Source organism: Helianthus annuus, chromosome 16 (genome assembly GCF_002127325.2).
Source record: "Helianthus annuus cultivar XRQ/B chromosome 16, HanXRQr2.0-SUNRISE, whole genome shotgun sequence".
Lineage (NCBI taxonomy): Eukaryota > Viridiplantae > Streptophyta > Magnoliopsida > Asterales > Asteraceae > Helianthus > Helianthus annuus.
In genome coordinates, this window is record NC_035448.2 from 200,531,777 (window position 1) to 200,550,269 (window position 18,493).

At 33.4% G+C, this 18,493-nt stretch overlaps 1 protein-coding gene and 1 long non-coding RNA gene across 2 annotated transcripts; both read left to right on the top strand.

The window, feature by feature from the left end:
* The first annotated feature begins 2,768 nt into the window (after positions 1-2,768).
* Positions 2,769-3,988, top strand: LOC110918307. The gene is made up of 3 exons (XR_002581222.2): positions 2,769-2,903; positions 3,437-3,490; positions 3,757-3,988. It is a non-coding gene; the product is annotated as an uncharacterized LOC110918307 (long non-coding RNA).
* Positions 3,989-13,261: 9,273 nt separating this feature from the next.
* LOC110918187 (protein WUSCHEL) lies at positions 13,262-15,053 on the top strand. The gene is made up of 3 exons (XM_022162536.2): positions 13,262-13,859; positions 13,938-14,020; positions 14,608-15,053. Exons 1-3 carry the CDS (start codon positions 13,265-13,267, stop codon positions 14,959-14,961), a joined length of 1,032 nt encoding a protein of 343 aa, XP_022018228.1. The 5' UTR covers positions 13,262-13,264; the 3' UTR covers positions 14,962-15,053.
* The last annotated feature ends 3,440 nt before the right edge of the window (positions 15,054-18,493 follow it).

Below are 18,493 nucleotides of genomic sequence, written 5' to 3' on the forward strand. Positions count from 1 at the left end.
CAAAGATCTAATGGTGTAGATTCTTTCTTATCTTTCTCACATTTTTGGTCTTTTTTACACGAACCTTTACCTATATATATATATATATATATATATATATATATATATATATGTATGTATGTATGTATGTATGGGTTAGTTCATTGGGAACCACAAAACTGAAGAACCAAGGAACATGAGTAAAAGATGTAAAAATAATGGAAAATAGAAATGTATATAAAATAAACTGGTTAACCTATGAACTTGCCATGTGATTTTGGGTATGTCACGTTCAGGGCCGGCCCTGAGAATTCATGTACCATGTTCGAGCTCGAAAAAATGTGCCCTTAGGTCTTAACTAAATAAAAAATTGAAACTAGTTTTTCACACAACTTTGAACCGGATGAAAGAGTTGCCGCCCAGAATTCTTTTTTTTATTAGTTTTTAGAAAATATTTGGGTATTGGGCTCACTAACCTAATGGGCTAAATAGTTTAAACAATATGATTTTTTTTAAGTGGGCCTATGTTAATATTTTTTTGGTTATACCTATTAAAAAATTTTTGTTTACATATATAATATCGGATTTTTTTTTTAAATTACGTGCCCTACGAAATCACGGGCCCTGTTCGGTTGTCCTCCCCGCCCTCCTTCAGGGCCGGCTCTGGTCACGTTTAGTTTAATGTGGTTTGTAAGTTCAATCTAAAACTTGCTTTGTTTAGGATAAATATAAACTAATAAAATTTATGTTACTTTCGTGTAATGTGAAAACTATAAGTGTGATTTGTTGCGTTGGTTTGCTTGCTTGCTTACATGACAATATACATGGTACATGTGCATTACTTGTATTTGTATGATTTCAAATCATGTACAAACTTTGATATAGTTAACTCATAAAACAAAAAGATAACTCAAACAAAATATTAATGTAATTTAGAGTTAATTACGTTTTTCGTTGCTATAGTTTGTTAAAAATTTATAATTTATTGGTTTAAAAATTGTTAAAACAGTACTAATATTTTCACATTGTATTGTGAAAGACTGTGACCCACAATCCCAAAGCAAAGGACAACTTAAAACTAATCTGGTTGTAAACCTAAAAACACTAACACCACGAATGAAAGGTAAAACACACTGTCGCAAAATCTAAGCCTAACAGAATGAGGAAACTAGGCGAGTGAGCGACAGTAAATAGATGAAGTTATTAACTGACATTGTTGGTGGGTTGAAGGTGAAAGTTGTAAAAGTCCATGAACAAAAAGCATAATTAACTTCTTATTTATTTATATATTAAATTTAACTAGGTTTAAAGAAGTTTGCCGCGTTGCGACGAATTTCTTTTGTTCTTTAGTCCGTTTTTACATGTGTTTTAAAATCACTACGGACGCGTTGCGAACGGAACTGCTGACAAGAATAAAAAGAAAATGTAGAAAAAAACACTAAAAGATAACCGAAAGAATATCAACCAAAAAAATTGTATGGTAACGATGTTGTTCGTATGAAACCCGTGGTTAGAGATGAGCAAATTGTTATGGGTACCAGTACCAACTCTGCCAAACAGAAAGATCTTAAGTACCAATTCGGTACCGACTTTTGGCATTCCTAATACAGTTTTTTACCTTCATATACCGGTACCGTAACCGTTATTTTCGGTATGAGTACCGATTTTATATCGGTTGGCACCGAGCACATCCCTACCCCATAAACTAAAAAAAGAAAAAAAATTAAAAGTTGAAGAAAATCAATAAAAAGAAGTTGTACGATATCGTTGTTGTTCGTACGGTACCCGTAATCGGGGATGAGCAAATGGTACCGGGTAGCAGCATTGAATTTCCCGAACCAAAAGATTTCCAATATCAATTCGGCACCAACTTTTGGTGTTTTCTGTACTAGTGCCGGTTTTTACCTTCATGTACCGATACGGAACAGAATCGTACCAGTATTTTCGATACAAGTACTGGCGCGATATCGGTTGACAACAAGCTTATCCCAACTTGTGATATTAAAAAATATTAAAGTTAAAAAGTAAAGAATTTAACTATAAGTATAAGATTAAAATAATAAAAGTATTAAAAAAGGCTCATTTTGTTTACACACACCCAATATCTTAATTTCACACCCCCTATTGTATATGGATAGGGCTGTAAATGAACTGAACGTTCAGCGAACAGTTCGTGAACCGTTCGGTTGGAATTTTGTTTATGTTCGTTCGATTAGCTTAACGAACGAACACGAACAAAAAATTTCGTTCGGTTAGCTTAGCGAACGAACACGAACACAGGTCTCGTTCGTTCAACTACGTTCGTGAACGTTCGATAACATGTTCGGTTACATTCGTTCATGTTCGTTTGTTTATATTAAAAAAACAATAAATAATAAACCTTTTATCTAAACATATTGAAAACTTGAAACCATATTTTTTCTAAGTTAGCTAAAATTTGGACATTCTAAGACATTTTTGGGGATAATTATGTCTAAGTTAGTTAAACTTAATTCATCGTTTTGTGGTGTAGTGGACTTCTTGTGTTTTGATTTATCATTTTGTAACGCCCCAGAATTTAATTATATGTGTTTATATATATATATATATATACACATTGCTATAGTATGTCATAAGATATAACTAGGAAATGAACCTAGTTAGAATGTGAGTTGGGATTTTAACTAAAAAGAATAAGTGCTGGCCATTTAAAAATAAGTGTGTATACTTGAGGGGTGGAATGGGTAAAAATGAAAGATAGGTTTTTTTTAAAACACTGGAAAACACACAACACACCCACATATGCGTGTGTTGGGTCGCCAGGAACAAGAAGGAGAGAAGAACTCCCCTCATCTTCACAAAGTTAGCAAGTTGAAGCCCTAATTATGGCCATAACCCTTGCATGTTAATGGATTCTTGATCATCTAGTCCTAACAAAGCTCAAGGTAACAAGAATTTTATGTTTTGGTAATCTTGGATAATTGGGGTTTCAAGAAATCCTAGGGTCTAGACGGAATTAGTAGGATAATGAGTTAGAATCACCATTTGGAATATGATAAATCCTTGAAGAATGTTAAATTAGGTGTTTAAAGAGAAAACCCACTTAGATCAAGATGATGGTTCTATGTAATATGAAATCTTGTTGTAAAAATTGGTATAAAAATGTTATATGATGTTGTTCTTGCTTAATTTCGATATGGGGAATTGAATTAGGATGAAGGTTATATGAGATGTTGAGTGAAATTGATGTTATTAGAGTTATTAATATGAATGGGTCAATTGGGCATAAAATAGTTGTACATTATGCTTAATTATTAGTATGCACGCCAAGTGTTTGTCAAAATGCTCGAATGAATTAATCATAGGATTACAACGTTGAATGGTTAGAATAGAGAATCGGTTGTTTGTTAATGAAAGTATGTTGATATTGGAATGAAAAGAATGACATGAACCTAAAGCATGTGATTTTTGGATATAGGGATTAAAGAAGAAAGCTCGAGTCACTCCAGATCACATACAAACAACGACAAAGGTAAGTTCTTCGCTTACAAAATATTATTAGCATGTAACAATGTGATGCGTCAATGTTCTTTTGTCAAAGTTGCATAATTGTAATGAGCTTAATGTAAGTCTATACATGATATGAATATGGGTCGAATAAGCAAGAAAGGATGTTGTGCTAAGTTGAGGAGTTCATGTTCGAATGACGGTTGAAAAAGAGTATATTGTAGTTCGACTAATAACTAGAGGTTGTATGAATTATCTAATTGAAATGTCTATTTGGTTGGTTGTATGTAGGTAAAGCTACTTGATGGATGGCATGGTTGGACCGAACACACTTGTGATGCACGCTTCCGCGAAGTCTCTAGTCATGGTCTAAACTTTTGTTAAATGTTTTCTTTCGTTAAAAACGGGTCTTTTGTATGTAAGTTAACCCGGAAGTAGTTAGATGTTGAACATGTAGTCAAGAACTTGGTTATATTTTGTGAAACGTTTGGGGTTCAAAACTTGTTCATAACTATATAGTTGGTTAATGCAAAAATATACTTATGAATTATTCGACCCGTTTACTATTTTGTCAAATGCAAGTTCGTTAGTGTCTTTTTAAGTTTTAGACCTTACACATTTGATGGTTGTATTTAACTACTTATATCAAATGTTTAAGGATAACAGTGTTTTTACGTTTTATTTTCAAGTTAAATGTTCGTTTGCGTTCGTTTTTATTTGCTTTCATTTGTTTGTGTTCGAGACCAGTGTTCACGAACTGTTCGTGAACAACTGAATTTGCTTAACGAACGAACACGAACACAAACTTATGTTCGATATGCGTTCATGAACAGTTCGCGAACATGTTAATTTACTTAACGAACGAACACGAACATAGCCTTGTTCGTGTTCATTCGGTTCGTTTACATCTCTATATATGGGTCGTATAACATTACACGGCCCGTATAGAATGTTTTGGATAGGAAATTGCGCAGGGAATTTTTTTGAATATAATAGTATACGGCCCGTATACATTTATATATGATCAGTAAAACGTATATGGCCCAATGGATTTATTTGTAAGGTTTTTTCAAAGTTTTTGGTGTTACCACATGTATACGGGCCGTATAACTGTATACGGGTTGTATATAAGGTTTTTTTTCCATTATCCCATTTTTTCAATAAAAACACAATCATTCTAGGGTTTCTAAACTCTTCATCACCTTTAACAATGTCGATAAACGTTGATCGGAACACGCCGCTTAAATCGGAGCACAAGTAGAGTAACGTTACCGATCAGTCCGTTGATGGAAACCTTAGCGATCACAGAGATCTTTGTGTTGGTTATTTATCAATTCTGCTAGTTATCGACGGGGATGGGTACAGAAACCACCAAGGGTGATAATGGATTGGTTACAGAAACCACTAGTAGAAGAACCCGACATGTCTTCTATGATGATCTGAAACATTCCGAATAACTAGCGGAAGAACCCGACACAAACAAGTTCTCCACACTTTGTTATTCATATCTCTATTCGGTCATCTTTCCAAACTACAACACACGATAAGTTTAAACTTTATATTGTGTGATTTGACCAGGAAAGGATTATAGGTGATTTGTACTTTTAATAAGTTGTCACAGTTGTCAAATTCGTTGTGTGCATTCATATTGTTGAGACAACAATAGGCAATGAAGGGATTATTGGACTTCTTGTTCCAAATGCAGATGTAGGATCCGTACTTAAAGGTCTCTGTAAAATATGCAACCGAGACCGCCTTGTTAATTTTAATGAAGCAATGAAGATTGAATGTGCAAACCGCAACCGTCTTTAACTACAGAAACAGTGGCTATGGGAAAGCACCATTTCCGCTTACCTTAATCAGATCTTCCATGGAGTCATAGATCCGACAATAGGGCTCACGCCTCATTAACGCTTTAACTACCAAAAGAATGCATGCACAAATAGTTCCAGTGGACGAAGCAAAGAGGACATGCTCAGCAACACTCTATATCAAGATATATCGGATTCGTTTACGGGGTATTGAAAATATTTGTTGAAATCGAAGAAAAGAGTAAAAAAGATGAAATGAGGCGTGTTAACGCAAAAGCAATACTTACAACTAACCAACATACATTGATCGTGGATTTAACTTGCAACATACATCAAAGCTTCATGCAACCGAGACCGCCTTGTTAATATTAATGAAGCAATGAAGATTGAACCGGTCTGGAATTGGAGAACCGTTGTGTATTTGCTTACTGATCTGGAATTGGAAGCTATCAATGCGGTCTCGATTGATGTGTCGTATGACTGTAATAAACGAAAGCTATCAACGCGGGGATGGGTATCGTTAACAGCCACATGAATATTATAGAATCGCCAACATTCCTTCAACCATACTAAACCCTAGCTGGAAACAAACCAACAAAATTCGAATACTGAAAAACATCAGCAACCATTTTTCCTTTTCCTTCAATTTCGAGAACATTCTCCCTAACATGATAAAAGCGCTTCTTTTGCTAGTGGGTTTTATGAGTGAAAGTTAACTTTCAGATTTAGATTCAGGAAGACATGTCATGCATTGTTTAAATCTGAATCAGGTTCTCAAACAAACACTGCTAAAGATGATCCGAAACATTCCGAATAACTACATAATGTAAACGTGGAATTTGTAATGATGTTTGGGAATTAAACGCATGCACGTGACAAAACAAGGATCGTTCTAATAGATTAAAGAGATTAAAATACGCCCAAGATATAATCGTTTTTACCATTTTTTACCCTAAGAAGTAATTCCAAGACTGTTTGTCGGGCTTCCAATGCTCACACAGGGTGATAAACAACGCTGATATGAACACATACCAACTGCTTTATCTTGAGTCCATACATGCATTTAATTCAATCAATCATATCAATACATCATTACTGATCTGAAATTGGAGAACCTTTGTGTATTTGCTTACAGATTATTGAAAAGATTTGTTGAAATCGAAGAAAAGAGTAAAAAAGAAAAATGAGGCGTGCATTGTTTAAATATGAATTAGGTTCTCAAACAAACACTACTAAAGATGATCTGAAACATTCCGAATAACTACACAATGTAAAAGTTGAATTTGTAATGATGCTTGGGAATTAAACGCATGTACGTGACAAAGCAAGGATCGTTCTAATAGATTATAGAGATTAAACCACGTCCAAGATATAATTGCTTTTTACCATTTTTTACCCTAAGAAGTAATTGCAAGACTGTTTGTCGGGCTTCCAATGCTCACACAGGGTGATAAACAACGCTGATATGAACACATACCAGCTGCTTTATCTTGAGTCCATACATGCATTTAATTCAATCAATCATATCAATACATCATTACAAATTATCAAAACTTGAAATAAACAAACAGTGAAAGTTATCAACACATCTGCTTCCTGAATCTGAATCTAAAGTAAACTTGCCCTTTTGAAACAAATCTCATCTTTTACCTTTTCTGTACCCATCCCCGCATTGATAGCTCCCGTTCTGTAGTTGACTTTTTTTTTACTTTGAGACAAATCCCATTTTCGAGGAATACGGGCCGTATAAGATTATACGGCTCGTATACAATAATCGTATACATTGTATACGACCAGGTAACTTATTTTCACATGGTGTATACATGCCGTATAAGGTTATACGGCCCGTATATTTTCACATGCCTTATACGGCATGTATACACCATGTGAAAATAAGTTTTTTCCATGTGTTATTATTCGGATCCATTATTATAGTATTAAAATATTACTATTCATTAGCTTCTAACTTTAATATATACTAGTGGGACTCCCCGCGCTACGCCGCGGGAACACGGTCGATATCAATTCGGTTCATTACCATAATGACACTTGCTAGAGCAACTAAAAAATAAAACAAATAAGTCATGTTTTACATTGATTGAAAACGATTAAACAAACACGAGCATCGGTTTCGATAATAGTGATACCAGTAACGATGTTCGGTGGTAAGCAATGGGAATTGGTCAGTATCGGCTTGTCTTATTATCGATACGACACGGACACTCGATATAGTAACCGAAAGAGAAAAGCCAAGAAAAAAAGGTGTGATACGCCTAAAAGTATACCGACACGTGTTTTACATCGATCCCATAAGTTGTGGAAACGAATATCCACGGTTCAATGGTACCCATATCTCTAGCGATGTTGTTCGATCGGAATCCATATTGTTGGAACGGTAGGCGTCCAATTCGTCATTGTACTAATACATACAATAATTTACAATAAAAAAGTTACCCTACCGAATACAACTTTGTTCCAAAACCATAAAAACGAATACCGGTACCACTACCCAAGTTGTTTAGATGGTATTGGTTCAATTCGCCACGATAAAAATACACCAATTATATTTGACCCCTTGGATTTTGAAAAAAACTTATAATGGAAACGTAGATAAAAATAAATAAATCACAAAAGTAAATTTAGAATTTTATAAAACATTACATTGTATAAATATGATAATGAAAAGGAAAAACGTCAATTTATATAAAAAATTTGATAAGATGCAAGTTTATGTTTCGATTACTTATACATTACTACTCACCACTTCGTTTTAAAAAAAAAATTGTATCAAGATGTAGATAAAAACATGTACGCCACAACGACATACTTGATAATAAAATATCAAAAAAATAAAAGTTATAAGAGAAAAACAAACTATAGTCAGTCTAATTTAATAATAAAATAAATAATATAAAATACATACAAATAAGACTAAATAAATAAAAGAACTACTTTACTTATTGTTGTACCAATAATAAAATAATAAAAATAAAAATTATAAAAATAAATAATATAAAATACATACAAATAGGAGAGAGACATAGGATTATTGTTGTAGTATGTGTTTAACTTGGTGTACTTTACTATACACCCTCTTCAAATTTGTTAGATATATAATATATATATGTATATATATATATAAAATTAAAGTTAAAAAGTAAAAGAAAATAACTATTAGTATAAGATTAAAATAATAAAAGTATTAAAAAACTATATATTATTATAATATTAAAATTACTAATCATTAGCTTATAATTTTAATATATAACTAGTAGATGTTCCGCCCTCGCGTTGCGGCGGGGACCTAATGTCTGTAAAACGCGTTTCGGCAACGGCAAGTAGATACCATATATCAAAAGATAAATAAAAATGACGTGGTAACGATCGTCAATTCTTCCTAAAAAACGATTTTAAATAATCTAATATATAATAATAGGACCCACACGTCCTACACGTTGGAAATTCGGTTGTTTTCAGTTTAGTTATTACGGTGCTAACACGTTAAAATATGGATGAGCTCGGTACCGATAACGATACCGAAAGTACATATCCGGAAAATCATCGAAATTAGGTACCATACAGTATACAGTATGGTATTTGAAGGTAAAAATCAGTAAATACAGGTATGGTGCTAGACCGGTGTCGAACCGAAAGTAACGATTCTGAAAACGCCAAAAGGTGGGTACCAAATTGGTACCGAAAATGATTGGTATAGTAAATTTGGTACCGATACGATACCGGTTTGATTACAGGATTTGATATGATTTGCTCATCAATAATCTAAATATCCAAGTTAATTTTACATGCTACAATTCATTCATTATAGAAAAAAGACAAAAAAAGAAAACAAAATAAGTTGTTTTGTATATAAAACCTCATTCAAACGAAATATAGTTTACTTAAGGTGTGTATGAAAAGTAATCTAAACGGTGCAATTACTTGCATTGCTACGTTGCTACAGGATTTGATGAGCTTGGTACCAACCCGTACCAAAAAAAAAGACAAAAAAAGAAACAAAATAAGTTGTTTTGTATATAAAACCTCATTCAAACGAAGTATAGCTTACTTACAGTGTGTATGAAAAGTAATCTAAACGGTGCAGTTACTTTCATTGCTACGTTGCTACAGGATTTGATGAGCTCGGTACCAACCGGTACTGAAAATACCGTTACCGAAAATTCCCAAAAGTGGGTACCGGTACCGAATATACCTGGTATGGTATGGTTCGGTACTGGTACGATACCGGTATTTGAGGGTAAAAACCGGTTAATACCGGTGCCGAACCGATACGGAAAATGTCAAAAGTCGGTACCGATTCGAAACCAAAAATATACCGGGTTTGATAAATTTGATACCGGTACCCGATACTCGATACCATTTGCTAATCCCTTGAAGATGTTATTGTTCATTGCGTTCATCTATAGATAACTTACTGTTCATTTAAATTTTAATATATAATATATAGAGTGGGGATCCTACGGAAAGTGTGTTTTTCCTAAAAAGTGTAAAAAATCATAAAACACAATAATTTCAGGCATAAAACACACCTAAAACTCACAAATAATAGAATGAATATTACTAAAACACCATATTCAAACTCTAATAGTCCATAAAAACTTCAAACACACCATCATAGAACTATGAATATAAAACACACAATGCTAAACAACATAAAACACAATAATATTTGGCATTCCATAATCAGAGCCTTAACATCTAAAACACAACACAAAACCCACATACATGATGTTTTAGTAATCTTCATCATATTATTTGTGGGTTTTTGATGTGTTTTATGGTTGACATTATGGTGTTTCATGACTTTTTACACTTTTTAGGAAATTTGGACTTTCTGGCCAACTCCTAGCCTAATATATATATATATATATATATATATATATATATATATATATATATATATATATAATATAATATAATATAATATAATATAATATAATATAATATAATATAATATAATATAATATAATATAATATAATATAATATAATATAATATAATATAATATAATATATTATATTATATTATATTATATAATAACATGGATATTATGGTCATTTCAAATACTAACAAAATAATTGGAAGTGATTAGTGAGGGTGGGCTATAATTATTACAAAAGTGAAAATACTAGTAAGATTTTGACAATTTTTAAACTACTAGACAGTTAATAGTTATTTTCAATAAACCATAGTTACGAAAAAACGTAACTAACTCTGAAATCCAGTATTTTTTTATCTAGTTTGTATTGTTTAAATAAATGGATATTGGCCTCTAATAATCCCTACTAGACGTCATTGCCCTTGCCAGTCCCACCTTTTTTATTCCCCCTGATAGTCTCACCTTTCAACTATTTTTCCGAACTACAAACTGACGTTTTAGGCTTTTTAATCAGAACGTGAATACGAGTCTATTGATGTAAAACTTACCTCGAAACGGCACTTCAAACGACTTGATTTTTGTTAATTGAAAGTTTAAACACCCGCATTGAAGCACCGTTTTCGTCGTTTGAAGCACAATTTCAAGGTAAGTTTTACATCATTCGACTCGTATCCTCGTTTTGATCAAAAGTCTTAAAACGTCAGTTTGTAATTTGGAAAAAAACTTAACAGAGTTAAGTTTTTTTAACTGAGGACTGGTGAAGGAAAAATAATTGAAAAGTAAGACTATTAGGGGTAATTAAAAAGATGAAACTGTCAATGACTAATGACATTTAACAAGAACTATTAGAGTTCAGTATCCCATAAATAAATAAATGTTTAATAATACAAATTTGAGTGACCAATGTTTTCTGAATATAAAAATGAGTACCTTTTCTTCTCAAAATCATTAATATAAATTTCTTGGTAACATAAAACAAAGTTTTACATGATCCGAACCCAAATCAAAACAAACAAATGGACAGAAAATACAAAGGAAAAAATATTTAAGACACACTCAGTAAAGCTGTTTTGTGACCAATCAGAAACTTTTATCCACATGTGGGACCATTGTAAATGTAAATCTCACTACAATAATGAGTTTACAGATATGCCCATGGGGCTACAAACATTCCTATTTACAATATTGCCATGGACAAATCAACAAGTACAAAGGAATATTTTCCTTTAGCATGAATCAAAGTATTTATATCCCAATTGACACTTAAAAACACAAAACCAAGAGTCACATACCATCCTGTAGCATTCATTCATTCATTGGTAAACATTCATACTCAAATGAAATATTCATTTTGTTTAATTATATAAATGTCAAATTAATAACTTAGTAAGAATGTATCAACAACTTGCAAAATCACTATTATATAACATATATTGATATACATGCAAATGGAATCGATGTGTGCTTGTGTAAACGTAATCAAAACACCCCCATAATTACTTTAAACATAATATGATTGTTTTTGTATAGTTCTTCAACGCATTTATATTGCATCGGTCATATGAAATAATATTTTGATTGACAAATCTTACATGAAATCATTAAGCATTAGATCCAGTTCTTGTCTTTCGGTTTTTACCACTCATAAGAGGGTGTTCGTATATCCATGTGATTCTTGACGGTGGCCGGTAACTTGTGGTGTTGATGATCAAGTTATTCTTGGTGGTGGTGACAATGGTGATGATCATAAAAGTTAAGGGTGATTAAATTTTGCAATGATTTCTAATAATAGAACTTATAACACAAATAAAAGTTCAAAATACAATTTTCAGTGACAACTTTTCTTAATTAAAAGAATGTTGATAAAAATAAACATACTCGAAACCTGCATTATCATTCAACTCTCACGTTAATTAATACTCTAGTGGCATTTCACCAAATTAATCAAGTTGATATACAAATTTTACAATATTTTTCAATCAATTGTATATTTAATAAGTTGATATAAAAATTTGATAACTACTTTTAAATGAAAAGTGAAGAGATTATTACTATAGAACTCCAAAAATGTGATAAGAGTTGTGTCACCTAACACGTTTTAACATGCTAATGAACTTAAAAATGACAAACTTAAATAAATATGTTATGCATGTATATACCAACACGAATATGTTTAATGATTGGGTTATCCTGAGACGACAAACTAAATTTGATCAGATGTAACTAGTTTAATAACATGAATGACATGGTTTAATATGATTAAATATAAGTAACTAAACAAAACGAATGACATGGCATAATATAATTATTAACATGACTCATTAAACCTTCTTAAAAGTTATAAAACAAGACTCAAAAGATATAATAAAAGTTACCAAAAATTACAACTCATATTTAAACATTTATATGACTACATTGTTTTAAATAACGGATCCTTAACGTGTCGTGTCAAAACTAGCAACCCATTTAATGACAATTAAAGCTATGCATGTCATGTATAAACTGGTTAAACCCGTTTATACATGTTTTTTTATCATGTCATTAATGTATCGACCTTCTTATGACCCAAAATTATTTAACACCAATACAAACTCGTTAAATTTCGTGTCGAATCATATTGTGTCAATGACACTAGTCATGGGGGGCTCTATTTACAGCAAGTGTTACTTTTTAATCTCATATCAACCTTGATCAAGTGGATTGAGTTTAATTTTTTGGACCTATTGTAATGTTGTTTCTTCTTTGTTTCTGTTGTTTTTTTTTCCTTGTTTTGTTTCCGTCTTCAGCCCCTTGCTGGCTCTATTTATACATATAAACAGTGTATTGCCGTTTTAAAAATATATCAACCTTGATCAAATAATAATTATATAAAAGTTGAACTTGATACTAAACTTATAAACAAAACAGAAACAAACAACATTATTCTAATCCTTACAAGCTAAAACTTGAAAATAAACACTTTTGTCACTTGCCTTTTACTTACCATCACTCTGTCAACTTCAGTCCTTCTCTTCCAGATATCCCTTTTGATCCTCCCCATCTGCATCTCTCTCTCCATCTCTTTCACACACATCTCTCTCCCTGCAACCTCCATGTGCCATCTCCCTCTTTATAAACCCTCACTTCACACAACCTTCACTCATGCACCCTTTCCATTCTCCTTCTTCATCTTCTTGTTCATTCAATCATTAACAAGCAAGCAAACAAACAAACAAACTACAATGGATAACAATCAACCACAAGATCAAGATTTAGGAAACAAAACTAACAACAGTTATCTGTGTAGGCAAAGCACTACAAGGTGGACACCAACAAGTGATCAAATCAGAATACTCAAAGAACTTTACTACAACAATGGTATCCGATCACCAACAGCTGATCAGATTCAGCGAATCGCTGCTCGACTCAGACACTACGGCAAAATCGAAGGCAAAAATGTGTTTTATTGGTTTCAAAACCATAAAGCTCGTGAGAGACAAAAGAAACGGTTCACCCCACCTGCACCACCACCACCACCACCACCTACACTGCCACCTTCCAACACCACCACCACCATGCTTACATCTCCATTTTCCGATCACCACCACCACCACCACCAGCACATGCAAATTCAGTCTCACCACCTGCCTTATTTCTATAATAACCAACCAGTTAAACTCCATGCCACTCATCATATCTCACCATCGGGTAGTGTTTTATGTGTAGTTATTTTTAAACCCTAATTCCTTTCGGTTTTACTTAGTTTTATACATCTTGTATTTGTAGAGGGTGGTGGTTCTTCATCTTCACAAGCATTCTTACCGGTTGGGTGCAGCTATGGAGCTATTACTATGGAAAAGAGTTTTAGGGTATACATATACATACATGGGAGAGGGTTTTTTTTTTTTTTTTTTTAATTTTATTCTACATTTTTTTAATTCCTAGGTGTTTTAGGTAAATCATGTGTTTCTAGATGGTTTTTGGAAGTTCTTTGGCGTCTAGGATATTCGCTACCCTGAGGGACTCGAAAAATCCTCACACCAGATATTCACGTGGCAAGAGAACTTGTAAAACACGTGGCAAACTTAATAAAACGAGCCCGCTCGGTTAAGTCTAGTCTTTAAGTAGTGGACTCCTATTGAGTTTGCTAATTATTAGCGGTTTCTCTAAAAATCAAAGCAAATTTATAAACTTGCTAAAAACACTTATGATTTTTCTCATAATCAAGAAAAAGCCACTTATGATTTGTCTAAAACACATTTTTTTTTAAATTAACCAAGATTAATAATAGAAATCACCAGGGCAAATTACATAAGGATAGCAGATATAGATGGAAACACAAATATATACACGTCTATATGTACATCATCATGGGAGTGTCTAGCATTGTTATCTGTTTGTTGTCTTTTGATTAAACATACATTGAGTAACTAAAATTTTGTGTGATTTTCTTTAGGATTGTTCGATATCACCGGGAGAGTACACAGTCTCCGGAGGTGAAATCCGCAACTTGGGATCATGGGTTGAGGTCGATTCGAGTTGTTTAGACAAAATGAAGTCGGAGAATGAAACCGAGGATGGAGGAGAGTTGTCAACCGATATAGAGACACTTCCACTGTTCCCAATCCCTGGTGGCTCTACTACCACCACCGCTAGCGGCAGCCAACATGATTTTTTTAAGATGAAGGAAGCGCTATCATCGGAGCATAGCAATGGAGGTTTATATACAGATGTAAACTGGTATCACTCTGATGGACGGACTTCACTTGAATTAAGCCTAAACTCATATGGATATTATGATTCATGTTAGATTATAATTAGCAACTACTTACACGTTATGGATGTGATTATCTATTGAATGCTTCTCTTCTAATATATAACATACACCAACCTTTTCTATGACATTGATGTCATGTATAAACATATGCATTTTGCTTTCCATTTTTATATTTCTTCATCGAATATGCTTATTGAAAAGAATCATACATTTTAGTTTATAGTTATGTAATATTCTAGAAATATTTATTATAGTTTATATAGGATAAATTTTTATTTTCGTAATGGAAAACTGATTAATAATCATTCAGTATTTGATAAAGGTATATAACTAACTTAATTACCCCTATATTTATACTATTATTGTTGGATGAGCTATAGATACGATTTTGATGTACCATTGCACATGGAAATAACATAATTTTCAAACATAACTTCAGCAAACAATGTGTCAAAACAAGTGTGTTCTACAACAGAAAATATCACGTATTTTATTTTTATTGAACTTGCATATTCGTAAGTTTAGACATACATTCTACTCTCTTTGCGTCAAATTAAATGTCCACTGGCACTTTGAAAAGTATCTGCAAGTTTCACATTCTATAACCAGTCAACTGCATCATTTATGTATTTTAATTAGGACTATACATAGGGGTAAATTTGTATTTGGTTATTATAATTGCATTAATTGCACTTTCCTGAATTTTATGTCTTGTGTGATAAACTATAAAAGTTATGAAGGAGGAAAGTCCGTTGGGATGCTCCTTCATGTTATGGTAACGTAAACATCCAAGGAGTATGCCCTTCCAAGGATAGAATAAGGGAAATGAAGGATGAGTCTCTCCCCATTTATTTAATTTTTCTTCCTCATGTCATGTAAAAGTTTTACCGGTCACTCATCCCCTCACCTTTATTTTCTCGTTCTAAAACCACCACCACTACCAGAAAATCACAACCTCCAACTCCACTAAAAATATACAAACAAACAAACAAACAAACTCTCAACCTCCAACTCCACCGCAGCCGCCGCCACCACCACCACCGGAAAATCCAACTCATCGGCAACACCATCGGAAACGGCAAGATGGAGGAGTGATAAAAGATTCAAAATGTTCAAGTCTGTGATGGTGTGCGGGGTGGAACGGGGTGTGCAGCAAGGTAGGGTGGTGGGGCTGTGATGGTGTGCGGGGTGGAACGGCTGACGTGGCGGCCTAACTGCAACATCTTGGCCAAGACGAAGAAGACAACGACGACCACCTGGAAATGGTGTTGGGGACCGATGCCGGGGCTAGACGGGCTAGGGCCGCCCCCCGCACCGAGTAGCCTAAAACCAATCTTCACAATCCGCCAATTGGTCTTTACAATCGGTGGCGGACCTAAGAATTATTTGCTGGGGGTGCGGAATATTTTTAAAGATTTTAGACCCCTAGCTATATAAAAAATCGGTTCATAACTGGTCGGATCGGGTCGGGTCATGTAAGACAAAAGAACATCAAACTAAAATTTATATAATCATAAAAAAATACGTCAAACGTCATTACAAATGTATTTAAAATTGTGCCCTACGGGTTTTCATTTTATGAAATCTATCCTAAACATCATCTAGAGATATTAAACACTCTATAAGTTCATTATATTCTTACTCATGGTTCCTATCACATATAAATCGCTCCATAAGTTCATAAAACAACACTAAATAGGGATGGGTATTTGGTACCGGGTACCGGTACCAAACCGTACCGGGTATATTCAGTACCGGTACCGAACCGGTATATTCGGTACCGGTATCGGTACCCATTTTTCCCGTTTTTCGGTACTGGTACTTTCGGTACCGAACAGGTACCGTGTTCATCCCTAACACTAAACCCTTAAACAAAATAAAACTATAGTCCATAATTTTCAATTTTATTTTCAAACATTCAAGCTCTAGTATTAAATGTTGATTACTTGTAACTAATAATTTAAACAAACAAAGCTATAAATAAAACAATAACATCATTTAACTACAAGTCTAGAACAACCAAAAAAACATCAAAAGAATATAAAAAGATCAAACCCTTATACGTCTGTATTTTCTTCTAATCATCACATAAAACAAAAAAAAAATCAATAAAGAAACCATACTGGTTCTATATCGGAATTCTGGCGTAATATGAGTCGGTCTTGCAAGAATTTTGGGTTTTTCGTCAAAAAAAAAAAGTCGTCCGATCGTGAGCAGGGCATCAAGTCACTGGGAGTTCTTTCGGGGCGGGGTTTGGAATTGGAATGGGAATGGGTAGATGGATTTGGCTTATTTTATTTAGTTTTAATTTCTTTGGGTTGTGTTTGGGCTTGGTTTAATAAAAATATATTGTAGATTGGGATTTGATTAGGTCTACTAATTAAGTGAATAAGTGGTTAAAAAATAATTATATACTTATATATATTAAATAATAATTAGTGTTTATTAATTTTATAAATGCATAATATTTTTTCTTTTCTAAGTGGGGCGGTTGACAATTTTCAAAGGGTGCAGGTGAAATTTCCAATGGATGTGGACGAAATTTCCGGCGAAAATAACACTAAAAGTTATTTTTTTCAAAGAAGTTCGCCCGTCCACCCATGGCTTGGGGTGGGTACGCCCTTGTTTATAATAACTAAGAGTGGAAGGGGCACCTTTCATCCTATTATACCCATCACATTAATCACTCAATCACCATTTGTGATAGAAGCGAGATTCGAGATCAAGAATCTCCAAATAAATAAGAAAATAATGAATTTAAATTAACGTAAGACAAGTATTTTGAAACAATTTTCTTCTTGATTTTCAAATGCAAAAGAAACAACTAAAGTGTATGGGTTCATGGATGCGATTAATAGGAAACCTGGTTAACTATGAGAACATAGACCTAAACTCCCATATGCATGTAAGAAACCAAAACATGCAAGCTTGTCCTCTATTAGCTTAGCTAAATCATAAGTTTGGTTCAATGTATGAACATCAAACTTAAATTTATATAATCGATTCACAGCGGGTCAAATCGGGTCGGGTCATGTAAGATAAAAGAACATCAAACTAAAATTTATATAGTCATAAAAATAAAAATACGATCAAACGTCATTACAAATGTATTTAAAATTGTGCCCTACAGGTTTTCATTTTATGAAATCTATCCAAAACATCATCTAGAGATACTAAACACTCCATAAGTTCATTATATGCTTACTCATAAGTTCATTATAACTCTGACTCGAAGACTCTGTTTTTGGTCTTTGACATTCCCTAGCAAAATGTCTGTAACTCTGACAGTTAAAGCCCCTCACTTTGGTCTTGTCAAAACCAACACTCTTACCCACGAACTTCCTTCTTGTCCTGTTCATAAACCTCTTCACTCGTCTAGAAATCACCCCCATTTGCCATTGTAGATCCATCTCCTCTAAATCATCAGGGTCAATCTGATCATAATCTTCATCGAAAGTAGCTAGATCAGATATCTTTCCCTGAATGTAATTCTCGTAAGATGCAACGAATGAAGCAAGTAGGGCAAGATGTTCTTCAGCAGCCTTCACACTCCTAGGTATAGACT

What these genes read in the sequence shown, in the direction of transcription:
- LOC110918187 (XM_022162536.2), top strand. Translation starts at nt 13,265, where the DNA reads ATGTGCCATCTCCCTCTTTATAAACCCTCACTTCACACAACCTTCACT. An exon ending in TCATCATATCTCACCATCGG is followed by an intron (nt 13,860 to 13,937) that starts GTAGTGTTTTAT and finishes TTGTATTTGTAG; the next exon opens with AGGGTGGTGGTTCTTCATCT. An exon ending in CTATGGAAAAGAGTTTTAGG is followed by an intron (nt 14,021 to 14,607) that starts GTATACATATAC and finishes GATTTTCTTTAG; the next exon opens with GATTGTTCGATATCACCGGG.